Genomic DNA, 21,629 nt, shown 5'->3' with positions numbered 1-21,629 from the left:
TTATAGATTTTATAAAAGTTTTTTTTTTTTTTTTACTAACATTTGTATTGTTTAAAGAATGCTGTATTATTCATCTGTTAAAAATAAACTGAAATGTACCTGATAATCTGAAAGTACCCTTGTCAAAGTGAATACAAAAACTAACCTAGTTCTATTACTTCTGTTTATGTAACAAATCTTAGTGTTTCAATCTATCTGCACTTTAATGATAAAGATATGGACATACAAACTTCAATGCTTCCATACTTAACAAAAAATATTTTTGGCATGTGTGTATGTCTATTTTCTTTTGAAAATAGTATGTTAAGTATTTGTATTCTGATCTGTAATAGAAACTGCATGATAAATTAAACAGAATATATTTTATTGCTTATTCAAAGCTCTTAAAACTACTTTTTTAAAAAATAATAAATTTATGAACATATTTAACATTTAATTAAAATATATAAGTTGTGGTGCATCCCTGTATTTTTGAAAGCTTTTTATTTAAACTGGGTCACTGAAAAATGTGAGTTTAACCTTGTCTAGACAATCTAATCATACCATCATTAACTGTCCACACACACACACACACACACACACACACACACACACACACACACACACACACACACACACACACACACACACACACACACACACACACACACACACACACACACACACACACACACACACACACACACACACACTTGTGGCCAGAAAAATGAATGCTGGAGAATTTGTAGAGCCTAAACCACTCTCAAACAGTAAGGTTATACTATCGGAACTAAAGAATGTTAGACTTTTATAGGTCTTGTTTAAACATTTTCACAAACAAAATTGACTCTAATTACTTCCAAAATTCATAAACACTCAAGACCAGGAATCGCAATTAAGTTTTTTTTTTTTTCTTTACTGTGTTAAAGTTATTTGAATACATATAAATAACTGATACAATACATAAACAGTTTTAAAAAAGGGCCTTCTCTAACGTCGTTTGTTAAACAAAACAAAACAACTGCGGGTCCGAGGTTACGGAGTTTTGAAGATAACAAGAATGTTCTTTAAGTTAAACACGTTTTTGAAAACAGAATAAACTTTGAACATTTCTAAAACAGATTCGCAAGTAGCAAACTTGATTTAAAAGGTCGTATCATTAAATAAACATACAAAGTTAATAATACTATATCATTGTTATCAGTGCAATAATGTATTAACCTATTTGCTGCTTCATCGTGGACAGCTTTTATGATGTGCCGTTGTAAAAAACGTGACATTTCTGGATACTATATTGACATCACCACCAATTGTGAAACTGCACTAATTAGTGCTCGTATCCGTACAGCAAAGGGTTGGTCTTTGCGACCTGATGAAGCAGTCCTGTTTTGTTTACACGGTTTCCATGGTGAAAGAAACTCTGAATCGCCTCGTCATTCTGAAACGCTGCTTCTTGGTAAGTAACGTTAGAACGATAAATATGGTGCTTTTGTGATCCATGCATCCCTATTTATTGTATTTATAAAACGTCGGTTAAATTGAGAGATCTGCTCATTTTTAATTCATTTCTAGCTGATATACGTAACACCATTCTAAAATCCTGATCCCGAATCTCATATCGGATTTTAAGAGATATGCTGGACTTACAATATTGCCTTTCCAAACAGATTTTTTTTAAAGAAATAAATCAATATTCAATATTACTACAAATAAACGGCTTCTTGCTTGGTTAACATGGCTGTAAACATCCCTCAACCACTGGTTAGTGAAGTTACTAGCACTTCGCAGTTCGCTGTCCAGCTCAGTCCAGCTTGATATTCATCTTACCAGCTTGCCATTGACTTTAACAGCTTGCTATTCGTTTCTACAGCTTGCTATTAATTTTTCCAGCTTCATTGATTTTTACTGCCTGCTATTCAATTTTCTTCTGTTTTTTTTTTTGCAAATAAAAACCATGCATGTGGAGTTTTACCGCGTTGGTGTTTGCTTTTTTTTTTTTCTATTTTCCAATTTTCGAACTGTATATGAACAAAAAACAGAAAAATAAAAAAGAACAAACAATATTTTCAGTTTTCCAATTTCTGAAAACGGTAATAAGCTGATATCTGCCTTTTACTGCGATAAAGCGCAGGGTAAAATAAATATATGGTGTAAATGTTAGGAACACTTGGTTTTGCTTAAGTTTACAATTACTGTGAACAAAAATAAATATACAATATGCAAATGATGAGCGGCTCACCGCTTACAAACTCCAGTCCATCTCATCTGGTAACCTTCTTCAGCAGGTTAGTGTAAAGGCCGCATTCCATCTATCATTTTAGATGATTAGCGCCCTCTATCTGTAGTCATTTTTCTCGCTTTGATTTATTTATTTATTTATTTATTGTCATCTTTATTATTTATAATAGCCCTTCTTTTCTCGTTTCCTGTATATATTGCCTCAATATCTTTTCTCTTTTCCATCTCCCTTCTTTCCATTTTTCCAGCAAGCTCTTTGTATTTAATTCATAACCTCCACTTCCCTCAAACTCTTCTCCAAATTCCTTCTCTGCTCCACAAATTTCTTGCACTTAATAGACAATGTTCCACTGTTTCTGATACTTTACATTTTTCACATAATCCATTGTCATGTTTCCCTAGTCTAAATAAAGGCCAATCCTTAACCTATCTTTCCTCTTTTCTTTCCAATTCCTTATTCACCCAACTACTGTTCACCTATTTCTCTGATAAAACCTTCCTTTTAAACTTTCATCCCCTCTCTCCTGCCATTCTTTTATTATCACTCTTTTAATATAGACTCCCATTTCTTGCGATCCCAGTGGAATCACCACATCTGTCTCCTCTCTGTTTAATCCAGGTTTAGCTGCAAGATCTAGCATCTAATTACCCAGAATGCCAGAGAATCCAAACTAAACTTACATCAATCCCCATTATTGTACATTACTTGTATCTTTGTATTATTTTGAACATATCTTTATATCCAGTATATCCAGATATCCAGTTCTGGAATATTGCATGCCATTGCCACGTTTCCTGTTTTTGGATCCTTAGATCCACCTGTATATATACATAGAGCCTCCTTACTCTTCTCTACAAAATCTTGACTCACTTTTCAATTCCATTTTCCCCCCTCCTTTCTTAATTTGTTCACTCAGTTCTGTACAACAATTGGGTTTTTCCATCAGCCATTCTGGGAACACATATACGTTGACATTCTTCACTAAATTCAGTTTTTCAGTTCCTATTTCCTTTATCCATTTTTGAATCCAATAATCCAATGTGCCCTCATTTGACTCCCACCTCTCATTTTTATACTGATTTATCCGCCTATCTTCCACGCTTTTCCGAGGAGTAAATTCTATATGGAAAGTTAGCCTTAATCCAATATTTAACACTTAGCAATTTTCTCCTTAATTCTAGTGGCATCTCATTTATCAAAACCTGCATAGCATTAATCAGAACAGATTTTATGGCTCCTGTACACACCCTTATGGCTTTAGCTTGCAAATAACCCTATTTTTTTCACCTTGATTTTACATGTTCCCAGTACAGTCTGACTTCCATAGTCTATTACACTCCTAATTAATCCTCTATATATCATAATCATACTTGTTTTATTCGCTCCGCAACTCGTCCCTGAAATACTAAGCCTTCCTTTACATATATCTATTATAGTATTAATTTATTTTTTTAACTTTAACTTTAAATCCTCTTTTTTAACTTTAACTTTAACTCTCTCTCTCTCTCTCTCTCTCTCTCTCTCTCTCTCTCTCTCTCTCTCTCTCTCTCTCTCTCTCTCTCTCTCTCTATATATATATATATATATATACACACACACACACACACACACACACACACACACATATATATATATATATATAATATATATATATATATATATAGTATATCCCCTATAATATACATGCTTCTATTCAGGCAAGAAACAAATCAAAAGGGAAGGGACATTCCCATTCTTTACCTTAAATACTGTGCATCAAATAACACGCATTATAGGACAAGTGGAATCTCTCCGTAATTCACTTTGATACAGATTCCAAATCCATTTCTTAGAATACTTTGAAAGGATAGCTACAGAAGCCTGTTGCCGAGCCAAATGACTAATTTGGTCAAACTAAGAACGGGCATGGCACTTTTCTGACGTTTTATATGAAAACTAGCACCTTCAAACAAGGAAATACCAACACACTTGTCGTTTATAGCTAGAGTACTGAGAAGACTGTTGTTACCTCCTCTTACACTCGATGTACCCGTTTCACTAGCACATTATTAACACTACATTTATAATGGGACATTTATCGCTTTTAGGCAAAGACAGGCAATCACGTGGTTTCATGCTGATTCAATATTTTATTAACAAGTAAGACTTAAAAGGTAATCAATTGTAGCCCTTTAATTTATTTTCTAGTTTTGTTTTTCCAGATTGCTCTCTAATAATGAGTGCCCTCGAGATTGATAAGGAGGAATATTCTACTCTCCTGAACAAGAGTCTGCGGGAGCTGTTGGATGCACTGGGCAAAGCCCACAGGGCCGACATCCTGGCTTACAGTTCAGGGCACTTAAATCACAACAAACTCCAGAAACTATTGGTGAGGAAGTCCAACATGCCAAAATGGGAAAGTTCACAGCAGAAGGAAAGCGGTCCTCTACAGAAACGGATCTCCAAGGCCATAGTGAAGAAAATGACAGATGCCTGGGCTGACTTCACCATAAACACCAGTTTGATTACGGATCACCCCAGTGCTGAATCCTCATTGTTTAGATACACATATCCCCAAGAGTCTGTGAAATCACCCATTACACCAATTGGAAAGGACAGGAAAGACAACTCCAGCAGGAGGAGGCACAGAGAGTCACTCAAAGAGGTAGAACCCACTGATTTATTGCTGTTAAAACCACAACCAGTCAGATATGACAAGCATAACACAGTGTGCACCCCGGACCAGTATCGAGTCACACAATCCTATATCAGTGGCCTGACGAGAAAGGACCAGTTCAACATGCTGCTGGACTTTGAAAGGGGAATTCTGAGGACGCAGGACATGCAAGACATGGATTCCAAGTCAGGGTACCATGTTGTTAAGAGGCACGAAGAGAAATTGGTTCAGGTATGAAAGGGTATTTGCAAAGTGTTTAGCTGAAAATGCTGTTATTTACTGTCATTAAACTCCAGAAGAGAAAGACCAGCTGCATTATTGCATATACGGTTATTCCTTACAAAGTAAATGAAAATATGATGGAAACAAATGCATTCTTGTGATATTGAAGTGCCCACACATGCGCATTGTACCATGTACATTTTGAAGAAACATACAGTAAAAGTATTTTGCTAACCTTCTTTCTCACAAGGTATTGAATGTAGCATCACATAATCTTGGATATTTGATCTGACCATCTTGTTTGGTATGTCATTTTAGAATTTTGCTTTCATGCATAGATTTAAAACATGAAAACTGGACAGACAGATATGTGTTTGTGTAACTAAAATCTTAAGCTTGCAATGTAAGCTATTGTGATGACCGCCGACTCCTCCTCCCTCCTGGTTTTAAATGCAGGAGCTGATGAAGATTTCGTCTGCCAGCTGGCCAAGCTTCACCTGTCTGCAGGTCTTCAGGGACATTTTCAATGACATTTGCAACGAATCTCGTGTTTTTGGTGGCATCTTAACGCAAATTAAGGTAGTCGTTTTTAACGTCTCTGAAACAGATATCGGATCCTGATTAACCTGGGTTACACAGTAGAGTAAGGCGGTGTGCTTTTCTTAAAAGGTAATGGGGTTTATTCAATTGCTGAGATCAATGACTGATCTAAGTACCACTGTACTAAAACCATAAAAATGTGAACCGTCCTGAGTTTTTTCATATTTTTACTGATAGAAATAATTATTAGATGTTCTTATCATTGGCCTCTGTACTAATTGTTTAAATAGTGGTGCTTCTATCAATTGAATACACCTAGGGGTTCTGTTTTTTGTTTTTATGAATTTCTTTTTTCAGTGCTTATTTTTAGCTATTGCCAAGTTTTATGTAAATGTTTTTTTTTTTTTTTCTTTTTTCTGGGCTTTCTTATACTGTATGAAATGGTTGTTTTTGGGTACTTTCCATTATTCTTGGGCTTTTTTTTTTCTGTTACAGTATGTATTAGTTCGACAGCACTTATACACTTCATGTACCTTCTTTCCTTTGCTGTGATTCTTACGGTCATGGCCACATTCTTCAGGGGTTTCTGTGTGTTTAGGCATTTTTTTTACATTTCACACTTGTTACCAGTTTGAAATAGAGTTCTAAGCTACAGTGGGTAGCTGTTCGTTTGTCATTCGGGAACACAATTTGTGTCAGTGTTTCCAGTCTCATAATACATGTGACCAATTGCTTTTGTTTTGTTTGCTAGACAGAGTATGAGCTGTACCTTGAGTCAATCCTGGACAACCAGTCTGCAGTTCAACACGAGGTACGTTCTTTAAATATGTTTCATGCAATACAAATATCCCCCCCCCCCCCCCCCCCCCCAAAAAAAAAACCACTCAGGGTTCCATTTCTTCAGTTTGTTGAAAATATTATCCATGTGTCCATGTGCTTTGATTAATTGTCCTGTGCCTGCATCCCAGATGGGTTGAATGTTTCCTTTAGTGACTGTCGTTTTTCAATCTTGAAGTCATTGCAGACTCAATTGCGAGGCATGGAGAAGAAAGCTGTCATAACACAGGAAGTGGAAGGTGCCAGACAGGAAGTCCTAAGACAGCAGGAGATTGCTCGGAAAGCTTTGGAGGAAAATGAACAGTAGGGCTCTTTCACACACTAACTATGTGATTCACTGTTGCTGTATTATCATACTACTTTTGTACTAGTAACTCTGTTCTACCATGGCACCCAATTACATGAAAGCCAATATAGATATTCCTCCCACTTGAAAAGCAGGTCTTGGAGGAGTTAACAGGCTTCTGCTCTGGTCCTGGTACCATGAAGACACTTTTTTTTTTTACACTTGAAACTTCCTCATTTTATGCCTAATCCACCAGTACTTTAAAGACTGATTACAAAGTGTAAGTGCAATTTTATGAACGTTACATAAATACCAGGGAAAACTAACTCTTTGACTGGGATAATTTGAATATTTCCTTTATGACCCAATTTGTATTAATGTCGGCTAGGGGGGTGCACCACATCTCAGTCTCACGCACTATAGTGTGGAAACTATCCCTTATTTCATTTCACTCTCACCAGTAATACAGTTATATCACAACCACATTAATGACGTTACATTTCTCACCTCAGTTGTCTATCTAGTAAAAACACAGGATTTATAAACAATGCACCCTTTCACATACATTGAGTATCATGACAGTGACCTGTTTTATTCTTACTTACTTACTGTCTGCGAGATAATGAGATGCCCTGGTTCTGATTTAAAACAAGGAAAATAATAAAATCTGCATTCAACCCAGCAATTCAACAGTAATGATTAAACAAAGGCAGAATTTATTTTTCAGTGTTCTCACTTCACTTTACTCAATTTCCCATCAGTTTCGTTTTCAATATCTAAACTCCAATTCACTCTCTGCAGAGTGTATTTGTTTTATAACTTGTTATTAATGTAGCTTAATACCCTTTTTGCAATAGCACAATAATTTCACAGCATTACACACTTACAAAAAAAAAAAAAAATCCAGCGTTTGATTTCGTCCCTTTTGTTTACTCACAGTCCTTAAACAGTCATCTTCTTAATGCAAAGTCCCAAAATAATAAAAAAATACTTCCTTAAGCAAAGTCCCAAAAATAAAAATATATCATTTTTTTCTTCTTGTAAGCAAAACCACACACAAACCCTGAAAATATCTCCAATAAATGAAAAATAGCTATGTGCGAAGCCCTCGCATGTGCTGTGCGCGTGTGGTCCAAAGATAACTCAATAAACGACCCAAGGAATGGTAAAACTTCAGCAAGTTGTAGTTTTTTAAACAAACTTCTTCTGGAGCGAATATAACTTTTTCTGGAACAACTAAACTTTCTGAGATAATAGCACTTAGATTCTGGTATGTGCCTTCAGTCTCTAAACACTATCTTCTTTTGACTTTTTTTTTTTACTTCACTGGCATGTATAGGCCCTGCTGGGTCATTATAAAAAAAACCTTTGAAAAGTAATTTTCAATCTGAATGACTATTCGACCTAACTTGAACACTCGGTTAATTTTTCTGTTCAGTATTTAACGACACTGTGTTTAGAAAAGAAAATATATATTATCTATATATTTTTGGATCCAAACAACTCGGAACACAGTGCATTCTATTTGTCTTTCAGTGCCATACTCTGCTTCTCTCTTTCAGTGCCATACTCTGCTTCTCTCTTTCTGTTGACCCAACTACCCCATAATTCCTTACGAAATATGCTTAGCATGACTCTGTGTTCTGTGTACTGCATAGAATCGAAACGATTAGCAAAACAGTTACTACTATGCATAGTACTTAGAGACCTCCACAGTATAGTAATATAATAATATGGTAAGGGCTTTGTTCCTTTCATAAGGATGAAATGTACTTGCACTGCTGTCTGCTGTTCATTCTATAACTCAGAGACTCCCAACCTATTCCAAAGTGAGGGCTGAGACACAAGCACTTGTAGTGTGTCATGAAAGTTTTTCACTCCTGAAAGAGACTCAGTGAGACAAACAAGGTCGAATTGAACAAAGTTTATTACTCAAGACTTGCAAACCTGAGAACACACTCAACACACACAAGTGTTAGGAAACCGAGCAATGTTCTGACTACACAGAGCCAGTAAGCATAATAGTGAGCCAATCACAGAAGCTTAACTCAGTATACGTTGGATAGCAACAACTTGGAAGATTAAGATGAGACCAATCATATGCAACAATAACAACTTATTGAAATTACAAGCATCCTAAAATTGTACTTATTCTAACTAAGTTGGTGACATTTCTGAGAACTGTCACGGATGCAGCTTGTGGTTGCTAAATAAAGAGAACTTGTACAATAACAATTACCAGTACATGATACATTATTATTATATGATACCTAAATCTTATAACCTGTAATAGCATTTAAACCTGAGCATGCAAACCCTAAACAATCATAGCCTTAGCAACATTATAATTTTCCAACCACAAGTGCCAACTGTACAGGTACTGCTGCTGTACAAACAATGGGCCAAATATTCAAACGCCTTGCATGAGGGGAGTTGTAGAGATTTTTTTCCGCAAGTCCTTTTTTCTCTCAAATTTGGGGGAGGTAAATTAAAAACTTAATTTGCTGACAAATCACTATGTTGCAGTGGCACTGGAACAATTTTTAAAGTGGGGGTGCTGAAAACCATTGAACAAAACTGTAACCCCTGTATATAATGGAAGCCATGCAAAGCCAAGGGGGTGCTACCACACCCCTAGTTCCAGCTCCCTTGCTATGTTGCATGGAAATCACTTAAGACTGGTTACACTCCTCTTAATTACTTCTTAGGAAGAATTTCAGGACAATCTCTTTCTAGTTAAAGAGTGAACATGGCTTTTAGACAGCTATATTTTGCTAATGCTAGCAGAGCAACAGAAAAAGAAATATTGTGCTGGCAGAATATACAGACAATGTGTAACATTCCTTGACTTGTCTACTGAAGAATACCTTAGTCGATTTATACTTTGATTAAACATAATAACATTTTGGTTTATTTCCAACTCAAACATTTAATTTGTTTGTGGTTTATTTTAAACAATACTAATTACTGGTGTTTAATTTGTAAAGAAAGAGGCGCTGGGATGCAAGCAATGACAATAATACTGTTCATAAGAAGCGCACATTCCAAATCATAACAAATTTATTTGTAAGAGTATTGTACGTACTGGTGTTCAATTTTATATCGTCAATATATTACACATCATATATACAAAAGCACTAGTAAGTGTAAAAAAATTAATTAAAGGCAAATGCAGGGGGGGGGGCAACCATGTATCAGTGCTCATAAGCACTGTTATTCTATGTTTTGTTATGGTTTGGCATTTAAACGGTTAAAATGAAATAAAAAATGGAGACACTTAGATGACTCCAGAAGGCTGACATTTTTATACACACATAACATTAAAAAACACTGGTTTGACCCGTGGTCCGTGCTGTAGTAATATCTAGCTATATTTAACTTTATCAGCACTGTGAATGCAACAGAACAGTTTGTGGAGACTGCAATAAATAAATAAATGACTAAATAAATAAATAAATACATTTTTGTTTAGGCTAGATAGCTGTTAGCTTGGTTTGTTTTTATTCTCTATTAATTTAATTATTTTCATTGAAAAAAGGCAAGAGAGAACCAGACCGTTATTATAGTTTTTATATATTTTTTGAACAGGGGAAGTTAGCAGGGTAATGTTCCTGCGTGGCGGTAGGGGTACAGACAGTCATGAATGTGTTTAAGTTCAACACTAACCCTATATAAAATGTTGTTCCTGTTATTAAGCAGTATTATAATCAGAAGCAGTGGCATTTAAAAATAACAAAAGCCAGTTTTCACTTTAGTGAAGTAGGCTGCAATATATTTTTTCATTAAAAACTTGTTTATTGAACTTAATGTTCAGCTTTCATATTGAAGCTTGTTGTGTACTACTCATTCAATCAAAGCAAGTAGAATTTGCTTGTCTCATTCATGGTGTTTTTCAAATCAAGTAAGCTTATTTCATGTGTGTATAAAAAAACGACAATAGAGTCACAGTCCTTCTTTCACAGCCATTGTCATTTTTATGGCAAAAAGGCTAAATGGTAAAGTAATGAAATGTCCTTGGCGGTGGACTATCTCTGTTTAGAGCACAAAAGAACTTGCAGAAATGATAAAACTGTATTGAGAATTGTAAGAAAACACATTTGCGAGCAAAACATTTCATCAGATTTTTAACTTTGACAGCCGAAGAGGTGCTTCATTTTGCAAAAAATTGCGATAGTTATATATCTCGCGAGAGAGAGTTGCGGTTGATTTCCTGTGTTGATTCATGTTAATTTATTCATTTCCGCAGTGCTGCGATAATTGCAGTTTCACTGCAACTCTTTTAGATTTCACTGACTTGCGATTTTACGCAAAACATTCGCAATGCAAGTAGAGTTGTGAGAAAGATGAGAAAATTTGCCCCAGCATGTTTAATACAACAAGAAGACTTTCTTTTGGGAAAAATGACTTTGTATTTTCGAATAACTGCATGTGGTTACATTTGAACAGTGATAAATGTTGGGTATTTCTGTTGAATTTTTGATTATAGGGCATCATACACTGCAGTGTAATAACACGGTAATAACTAGTTAACTATTATCATGCTTCTACTGTTCCATGGTAACTACTAGTGGAATAAGAGTGTCATTTCATGGAAATGTGTCACGGTGTTACCATGTTATCTGGTAATTGAATGTTGTTCACAGGGCTCTTTCCATGTAATTGCACAGTAATGACCAAATTAGACCAGAAATCATTGGTATATACCCAGTTATTACAATGTAGTTACACTGCTATTCATGCCATGTAATCTAAAGTACTACCAATATACAGCACACTATGGAGATCATGCTTTTTTTAAGTATGATCTCTAAATTACTCCTTAAACAGCTTTCATTTTGATGTTTATTTCAATTTTCGCTAATTGTATGTTTCTATTTTAAATGTTTACAACAGACTGAGGAATATGTTGCAGTTTGAACTGTCAAAGCCTGGAACCCTTGAAGAAGAAGGCAAGCAAAATCACATGTGCTGTATTTTTAATACTACTAATAATTATTATAATAACCCTATAATCACTCATACAATAAAATACAAGGATTTTGAGACTCCCAAACTCTCATCATGTTGCCCTGAAAGAAGTGGATGAGATGCAATGGTGTACAAATAATTTCACCTACAAAGGGATGAGATATAAATTGCAAAACTGTCTAGCTTGTTAACTCATTTGTTATGTGTAACTTGTGTTCAGAAGTATGCAAGAAGCACATGACAGCACTGGGTACAAGGGAAGAACACATGGCTACCAATGCAGAGCTGGTCCAGTCAAAGAGACGCAGAATCCTAGCTGTGTGGGATGAAATTCAAGAACTGGAGAAAGACATCAAATACACCATGATTCCAATTGTTATTACCAGCACAACGGAGAAGTGCATCAGAGACTCCAAGGTACGCTGTTGGCATTTGTAAAGTCATCGCCTTTGGGCTTCCATTATGTTTTAAAGTGAAATCAGCTTTTCTTTTCATAGTATTGTATTATTTACTCTTTTAAAGCATAAAGGAAAAAGTGGTCGTGGAGCTTGGAGGGGGTAGTCTAACATTGATGTTTGTTTTCCTGTTGTAACGATCACTCTGCACAACTGAGAAGGGACAGGTGGGTGAAACTTACACCCACTTTATGGTGAATTGCTACATATTTCTCCCCCACACTGGTGGTGCTGATAACACCAAGGTTGCATGTTCGGTCCCCGTACGGGAATATGTAGCAATTCACCTGCTTCATAAAGTGGGTGTAAGTTTCACCCACCTGTCCCTTTAATTAAGGTCAGTAGCCTGGCCAGGTTAAAACTCAATTTCCCATAGTTCCTTGCTATCACCCTCTGTTCATTCTCTCCCCCCATTGGCTCATTCAGATATCCACTCCTCCAATCTCAGAGCTCCTTGGAAGCCAGCACCGGTATTAAAGCTGGCTGGCTAGGCCAGGAGGGACTCTCTTTTCTCGTGAGGAATCCATTTTACAAATAACAGCATATTACTTAATTAACAGCGTAACTTTAACTTTATTTTAGATAAATCCTGGTGCATCCATTTACTCTTTTCATAATCCTGTACTTTGTCTAAACCTTTCTTTTTTGTTGACACTGTTACTTGTTTAAGTTTAGTTGCTGTTCAAGGTCTGTTTAGAGTTTGTTTTTTGTTAACATGTTCAGTCTCTATTTTGTTCCTGATTCTCCTCATATTTTCCAAACGGCTGTTAACCATTCAACCCGGTACTACTCGACAGACTCACCATTTTCTACGATCGCTATTTTTTCATCAATCTTCATCCATCCTCATCAGTACAGGACTCTATTCGGGACTTCATTATTTGTTGGAGAGATTATTCCTTTTTTGTTTGCTGGTTATTTTCTACTTTACTTTGATACTTTGGTTCCTGGAATTTTGGTTTTGTTCTTTTGTTACTTTGAATTACATGAGCATTGCTTCACTGCACTTGTTGGGCCTAAATTTCATTTATCATCCATTGCCATCAAGACTGTCTTTGTAATTGTTTTCCCCATATACTTATTCATTCACCTTTGTCTTTTTGGCCTGTCGGTGTGTTTGTTTTGTATTGGTGTGGTGTTTGTGTGTGGGGGTTTATTGGAGGCCCACCGGACACCGTATTCATTTCGCTTTAGTGTTCGTTTGTTTGGATGTTTGTTTAGTTCACGTTACTTTCTTACTCACCTGTACCTTCCACTAAATGTTCTCTGCAATAAGTTGTTGTCCTTATATTTCATTTATTACATTATAGTTTACAACAATAAACCATTTGTTCGTGAAATTGACACCTCTGACATCCCTGCTTTTGCTTTCTGTCACTCTTGCTGACTTAGTTATAGATAATGGGCCTATCTCCTTAGGGAGGACAGTACAACTGCTTCTCAGTTGTGCAGGGTGATCGTTATACTGTCCTGTAGGGCAGGGAAGCCCAATCCTTAATTAATATCTCAATTACTTAACTCAACCCTTAATTGAACTAATGATGTCTTTAATTACACCTTTTTAATTGTTCTCAGGTCCTAAAATGTTGCCGATTTCAAGTTATAAAATTTTACTTGAAATCTCCTACTGTTTAAAAGCTGAAAACAATTAAGGGCTTTTAATTAAGCTAATGAATAGTTCAATTAAGGGTCTAGTTAAGTCGTTGATAACTCAGTTGGAATGAAAACCAGAAGACACCTGGGTCCCCAGGACCATGATTGGGAAACCTTATTGTAGGAGAGAGCAGCACAAATCAAACTCACAGAATCAGATTAAGGCAGCAACTTCTCTGTAAGAATTTGAAAGTGATAGAAAGCAATCCTAATGGATACATTTATGTGCAAACTGAACATGGTTACGCTGATATTTGAAGGTAGAGATAGCAGCTCTGAATCAGAATGGCAAGTTGAAGCTACTGTTCAACAAAGGCATTAATGTCTGTGGGCTGTGTATGGTGTGCCCAGAGGTAACAGATGGTAGCAGTTCTCGGATGAACCCCCATTGTTTGAGTCAGAGTAGATTCATCATAGATCCTCACATGTAGACTACACCTCTGCAGGGAATTCCACTCAAGATGAAGAAAGCTGGTATGCTGTAACGGTATTGTTTGCATTTTTGGGGTAAGCAACCATTGGTATCCTTTCACAGGCTGAGGTGACCAAGATACAAACATTCACAGAGTCTATCCAGCAAGCAACAAAGGTAAGCAGCTTATTTGTTACTCCTAATTAATATACTACCCTTTAATAATCCAATAAGCCGTGTTGAGCACGTTACTGAAAAAAGGTCACTAATTGCTCTTTACTCGTTTCTTCAGAAAAACACTGTCCTTACTTATTACTTAATAAAAAAAGTAGTACATTATATTACTTGTTAGATTTCTTTCTCTTGTTTTGTCCTACGAAACAGTTGTATAATTATTGTTTACTATTTAACTATGTCTGGTAATTCATTTAAATGTGTCATTTCAAATGTTTGTAGTATAACAAACAAACAACTCTTAATAATTGACTGGGTATAGCAAATAATAATCATTACAATACATGCAGCTTTGTCATAAAGAGAAACTTAAGTAACATAAAGGCTTTTTATAAGAGAATAGCGAGCGCGAGTTGGGAAAAACTGACAATGTCATAAAAAATCTAAAGCGATATTACCTTGTTATTGATAAAAGTTATTACAGTACTTAAGTAACGTGTTACCCCAACTCTGCCAATAAACAGCTGACATGATCTCTGCAGCACAGTATTACAAAGCAGCAGCGTATGAAATGCAACAACTAATAAAAGCAAGGTTTCACGAGAAAAGAAAAGGTGTCCAGGTGATCAGTTCAAAGAGCAATCTATGTGATCGATGTTTGATGTACTTGTACTGATTATCGCTGCATCTCTGGGACTATGTGTCGTATTGACTTGAAACTTGGAAGGTATACCTTGACTTTCTAATATGACGGTTTGGAAACAATGTTGGAGGGTTTTCTCAACTAATTTCTCTTTTTTAGGATCTAGAAAATGGTATTAGTAGGCTACTCAACAGAAAGGATGTTAGCAAGGAGATCCAGGAGTAAGTATAACATAGTGATACAATTGATGACGTAATGCACAAGAATGAAAACTTTGAATACAATTTCAGACGCATATAATAAAAACTTAATGCCGTTCCAGGGAACTATGGGACACAATCAAGAATGTTCTCACTCATGAAGACGATTTACCATCTTGATCAATAAAACTAAAGTTACTGTTTATTGTTTGTACTGTATAATTTTGGCAAAAAAACAGTCTGAAAACAAATTGTTGCTGAATTGCTGCCGCACTTTTTTTTTCTCAGTTTTAACTTTTAAGTCTTATCGAAATGAAAAAAAGAATCAATATAAATGAAAAGCACAATGCATTTACAAGATTGTACTGCTTTGTGTACTAAACAAACTATTGTTTAAATGTATCTGTTGATCTTTGATTTTCTCTTGTTTTTTTAAATGCAGATCTGTGTGATTACATGAGGTTTGTGTTGCTGTGCACATCTTTGTCAGAGTACGTCATTTTTTATTATTGTCTGTCACTAGGTGTATGTTTCAATGTTTCAATCTGGTGTATTCTGTGAGTTTGTGTGCTTCCAAAAACAAGGCAACATGTTTCCTAAATGGTCCTGTCTGAATTGAAGCATTGAAGCATGTAGCATTTATCATGCAACTTTGCAAGATGCCAGCTCCTACCAAAGATGGTTTGATTGTAATGATGGCATTGAGATTGATTGTACTTGATGCAAGCGAGGCATAGCATTAATAGATTTCAAAATATGTAGTACAGAATTATTAGGCTATGTGGCCCAGGATCTTGCTTTCTGGTCCAGCGTCACCCACTTTCAAGTGACCCCCAGCCAAGTCCAGGCCACCCAAAAGGAAGATACATTTGTAAAAGGAGGATGTTAGTGTGCCAATAGGATTAGTGTAGCAGGCTTAACCTTGCCCCTGACATAGAAACAATCAAAAAATTGGTATACAGAAGTTTCTTTGTAAAGCAACTACTAACGCTGGGCGCAATCTAGGGCTCTGTACACCTCATCACAGACTTGAAAGGAGCTCCTCCCCCTGGAACTTTACCATCTGTAGTTCTAATCTAAACCACATAAAAAAAAGTATACAGAATAAACATCCATAGACTTATACAAACACTGACAGACATATACAACATTGTCAACATTGTGTTTTAAAGAAGAAAAAAACACTCAGTGCCATAGCAAGAATGATTCTGTTTTGCTTGAAAATGGTCCCTAAATTAAATCTGTTTCTTGTGTATGCTGGATTTCACAAATACATAACATTGGTGTTGTTAATTACCTTCTGCCATCCAGTACCTTAAGTTTATAGTTGTGAAAGAATTGAAATAGATAATGGAGGTACTGCAATCTTGGTGGCCATTTTTAGCCGTGAAGTAGACAGTTACATGTTTTTGAGAAGAAAATGGATGCATACCCCACAGTGATTAACCTGATTAGGATCAGTGACTTGCTGCAGATTTGCAGTAACACATGCAATTTTGGTGTTGACCACAAGATGGCACTATTCCTCTCTATATATAAAAAAATCTGTCTAGTCAGTTTGGAATACACATATATTTCAAAGACAATGCTACAAAGGTTGCTTCTTATTTTGCTTCCTGATGCCAAATTAATTCATGTGATGTAACTTAGTTTCACTCCATGGGTCTGGCTGCGATCAGGACATGAAGTGACCATCTGCATAGTATCTGTGAGAAAAAGGTTGGGTATTAATCTATAGAGCTGTACTTTTCATAGATCTTCAGCACAAGAAAAGCTGAAACAGAGGTAATACTGCTAATGCTAATTAGTGGTACTGGTTCACACCCATTTTAATAACCTTATTTGGACAATAAGCTCACCCATCCTAAAATGCATCGGCACTATTAGGCTCTTGTTTTTTAAACTGCAATTCAGTCCTAAACCTCCAGATGTCCATGTAGACACGTCAGCTAAACGGATCAAAAGAATAATTAAGTAATCAACCCATTAAATTCTGGTTAAATAGAAAACACCCCCTAATTATGAATGACAATTGATGCATTTAAAGAAAAAGCATACCTGTTTTTGAACAAATGCACATATGCACCAGCAAACGTATTTTACATATTTACATATACTTACGTACATAGTTTGAAAGCCGTAATGTTAGAATTCATCCAACGTGTAATAAAGCTGCAGTATTAATAAATACATACCAAGCACTGGCATACGAGTTGCACAGTACAGGTGCCAGAATGAACAAACAGTGTGTTGTTAAAACTTTCTACAAAGTTTTTGAAAAATTGACAAGTTACTACAGCCCTGATTAATGCAGAATAAAACCATGTTCTATTTAACCAGCTCACACATTTCTGAAGGCAGTAAGGATTTTAGACCCTCACCATGTTTGTAGTTTGGATAAAGAACCCCTCACATTAGACTGTATTCCAGGGCTTGATGCTGACTGTAAACCAGAAATGGATGGATATCACCTATATGCAAAAGAAAACCGTCTGTGGATGCTGAAATAAGTGTTTCTTCATATGGACACATTTTCACAGAGCAATGTCAATCCATGAAAGAAAATTAGTAGTAAAATATAAGCACAAGAACTGAGAATGGATTTTATTTTGTCTTTCATGCAAACATAAGTAACACTTACGGGCTTCTCATGAACAACATTTTTTTAACATTATATTCAAATAACAAAACAAAACCACTAAGAACAAAACAAAAAAAAACACAGCTTACATGTGTTACAGATTCTATCAAATGCCCAGATTCCAATTATTGGTTATAATATCTGTACTGTTCAGGGATTGGTGCCAGAAACGGGAAATCTATTAAAAAAACAGTATCTTCTCTTCTGTTGCCAAACTATATATTTGTGGCTGGAGAGATCCAGATAGCTAGAATATTAAATTAAATGATTTGCGTAAACATGTACTGATAAATTAAAACCTATAAATAATTTGTCCCTGAAATAATATTGAAAAGCACTTCCTTTTAAAATCCTGTTATACGCATTTACAGTGTTCTGTTTATTAATCTGCTAATATGTACTTTGTATTATTGGGACAACAATGAAATGATACTTTAAAATGATTAAAGTAACGTAATGAGATGATTGTTTAATGATTGCTCATTACGTGGCTTACTGTGGAGGCTATAGCGACATCTTGGGGCTGTAGGACTAAATTACAAGTTAAAAATAAGTAGTGATGAATGCAGGGCCCTACATGCTACACCTCTGATCTGCTGTATAAGGGACAGGTCCTTTTAGATGGAAAGCTCTTTTACCAAGATATCCTGGGTGGATTCTGGCAGCTTACAATAGAACACTGTCACCCTTTAAAACAACAACTGCAGGAGCGCTTTGTGAATACTGTATAGTCTGCCAGTATCAGTCAGGGGATTTGGATGGATAAGATTCTCCTTTAAGGTGTTTAGTTGTATTTATTCCCTAAGCTATGGGTAGGGAATGAAGTGCAGGTGTGAAGTGACAAGGCTATCACTGGGACAGCAGCTAATGTTTCATTTCCAGTTCATTTGAAAAGGAATTGAAAAAGGAATCAGGCTTTCAGGGGTTATGACAGTTCTTGCCTTAAAAAAATCTAATGTAAAGCCCTGATACTATTAGAAAGCACTGAGATTTCTGCCTGGCATGATCGAGTCACAAAAAAAAAAAAAAAGACGCATATCCCAGATCGTACAGAATATGGGTGTTTGATACACAAATTGAAAGACAGAACACATGGAGTTCACAGTGCACTACGAGCTCAGCAGATCACTGGTCTGAATCTTGGTCATGCTGAATTGCTGATCTTGGCTGGGGGCCCAATAAGGTGTAAGTGGTCAGTGAGAACATCACTGTTTGGCATCCAAGGTTTTTAAGTTGCCCTGGACCCATATTCAGTGATTACTGCATCTAATTCTTTGGGAAGGTGTGACAGGCTGGCGAGTGGATAGAGGCCCAGAGACAGACTGCAGTTCAAAAATATATACTTTTATTATAAATAAACACAAAAATAAAAGGGCACAAGGGCCAAAACAAAGGGATTTAAACACAAAAAGAAAAACAAAAAGAAAAACTTACAAAATTATGGTTTCCAGGCTGGGCTTCACTGGATTCAAAAATCACAAACAAAACCCCCACCAACCTGCTTCCTCAGCTCCCTCCTCTTACTGGGAAGCAGAGGCCTCCTTTTATGTCAGGTGGCTGGGCGCTGATTGATCGTTAATTAAGCTAATCAACTAATCAACCCCAGCCACCTGAACATAATAAACCCAGGCAGGTAGGGGAATTTAACCCCATCCCTGCCAATTTCTAAAGGGCAGAGCTGTGCTCTGCCACAGAAGGGTAAAGGTGTAAATCTGCAGTGAAGTTTGTTCTTCATAATGGAACAGAGTCACCATCATCACTATTGTAATTTCTGGACTTATCAAGCTGTCAGCACTCCGTCTTACATTCTTGCACATAACCGAACAGACTTACAGTAAGGTGATGGAGCTTTTTAATATCAGAGCTTCAGGGATTTCATTTGGACGAGAAAGCAATGTGTCAGACAGTCTGTTTACACAAAAGTGTGTGCTAAATATCACAGGTGTTTCTAGCTATTCGTCCAAACCCTCTGCTACCTTCAATGCACCCTAATGAATCTAAAGATTATTATTAAGGATGTTCTTTGTTAATACATGTTATTTTCTGTTTGGTAATGCTTGCTGAAATCACACAGCTGTATACTGAAGCATATGCATTTCCAGTAGCAGTTTGCATCTTATTTTGCAAAATACAACTGAAGGACTTGTTCTTGGAAAAATAAATAACTGAACTGAGAAAATGTTATTACTATTTGTGATGGACAGAAGAGAGTCTGGTCTCTAATTCAAAAGGGCACTGAGCCAGCTGAAGGCTGTAGGCAAACTTGGTGAGTGATAATGGTGAGAGTGACAGGTCCCTGCTGACCTCGTTACTAGGTACACCTGTCTTGTCGGGGTTTGGTGTTTGGCTGACTATAAAAGCAGAATGTTTTCACTCACTCTGGGTTGTGTGTTCGGTGAGTGGAGAACGGGATTGGAGACGGAGGTTATAATAATAATAATAATAATAATAATAATAATAATAATAAAAATAATATCATCTCACTGTATTTGTCTGTTTTGTTTGTCTCTTTAATTTGGCAAAGTGCCATGTCCTGTGTTTTTGTTTGTTACAACCTTTTTATTTACTGTTCTGTTCATTCATTAAATTCTGAGTGAAACCAATCGCTCAGCTCCACCCAACTTCACCTGTCTGTTGTTTATTTCCTGGTTCCTGTTTCTGTTCTGACGTCACCCACTACAGCCGTCTTTGTGACAGTCCCCCACCCCCCCAGACTAAACACAGAGTGGGGTGTCTGAGACGACGAGAAGACTAGAGATGGGGTGACTGCAACGGCTCATGGATGTAAACCGAGATCTTCCGGGCGCCACAGATGGAGTTTCCTGCAATATTTAATTTACACTTTCTTTGTTTTTGTGCACATGAGCACACCCCTCCCTCAGCCCAGTTGTGCTTAATTGAAAAAAAAAAAATAAAAACCAGCACTGGTTTTTTCTTACAAAACTCTTTGAACTTTCTGTGCACCACACCATTGAAATTTAGGTCTTCCACTCTATTATACTTTTAACTGTGTTATATGGAGCAAGGAACTGTAGGGTTGTTAGGAATATAATATATAATTAAAAACTATGATGACTGACAAACCTCTTCTCAGGTCTTTGAGTTAATTATATTGTCTGACAGCACCAGGTCAGGGTACACGCACAAACCTGACAGGCTAATTTGAGCCTGAAGCTTGCCTTCAAATGTAGATAGTGGCAACCAGTGTCATTTTCAGCTCAAATACAGCTGTTTAATATAGTTGCTTGTCTCTTCCTGAGAGCTGTGCCTTCGCTTTAGAAAGAAAGAAATATTTTGCACACTTAAAATCACACATGATACTCATGGTCACTATGCCTCGTGTCCAAAGAGTGATGGGCCAGCAAGCACGAGACTATTACAATGTGTTTCCTTTTTAGCCATGCAAGAAAATGTTTCTGGATCACTTTAGAATACAAGCCCTAGGCTACAATTTGGAAAAAAAAAAAAAAAAAAAAAAACCCTAAATTACCATTTGTGATTAGAGTATACGTCCTTTAATCTTTTTCATGAAGAAATAAAAATCTGACTAATTAAGGAGCTTGTGGAACTCTTTGAGTGTATTTACAGAGTTGGTAAATATTTAAATTTTCAACACCATCAGCTGGGAGCCTTAATATTCATTTAATTTCCATACTTGCATAATTGGTGTTCCCTGAGCGGAAGGTACCCAAGCTTTTTAATTAATATCAAGATCTTGTTTTGG

General features: G+C 36.3%; 1 protein-coding gene across 1 annotated transcript; it reads left to right on the top strand.

The window, feature by feature from the left end:
• The first annotated feature begins 1,364 nt into the window (after window positions 1-1,364).
• On the top strand, window positions 1,365-20,868 carry LOC121316629 (uncharacterized protein C6orf118-like). The gene is made up of 10 exons (XM_041251670.1): window positions 1,365-1,435; window positions 4,420-5,105; window positions 5,553-5,675; window positions 6,388-6,447; window positions 6,652-6,776; window positions 11,653-11,837; window positions 11,933-12,144; window positions 14,371-14,424; window positions 15,224-15,285; window positions 20,588-20,868. Exons 2-10 carry the CDS (start codon window positions 4,434-4,436, stop codon window positions 20,658-20,660), a joined length of 1,566 nt encoding a protein of 521 aa, XP_041107604.1. The 5' UTR covers window positions 1,365-1,435; window positions 4,420-4,433; the 3' UTR covers window positions 20,661-20,868.
• Window positions 20,869-21,629: the final 761 nt, after the last annotated feature.

This window comes from Polyodon spathula, chromosome 6 (genome assembly GCF_017654505.1).
Source record: "Polyodon spathula isolate WHYD16114869_AA chromosome 6, ASM1765450v1, whole genome shotgun sequence".
Lineage (NCBI taxonomy): Eukaryota > Metazoa > Chordata > Actinopteri > Acipenseriformes > Polyodontidae > Polyodon > Polyodon spathula.
This window is presented reverse-complemented; position numbering and strand designations above follow the sequence as displayed.

Bases quoted from the DNA above. Each gene is read 5' to 3' on its own strand.
- LOC121316629 (XM_041251670.1), top strand. From the start codon at position 4,434: ATGAGTGCCCTCGAGATTGATAAGGAGGAATATTCTACTCTCCTGAAC. The intron at 5,106-5,552 runs GTATGAAAGGGT...TTTTAAATGCAG, and splicing joins ACGAAGAGAAATTGGTTCAG to GAGCTGATGAAGATTTCGTC. The intron at 15,286-20,587 runs GTAAGTATAACA...CACCCACTACAG, and splicing joins GTTAGCAAGGAGATCCAGGA to CCGTCTTTGTGACAGTCCCC.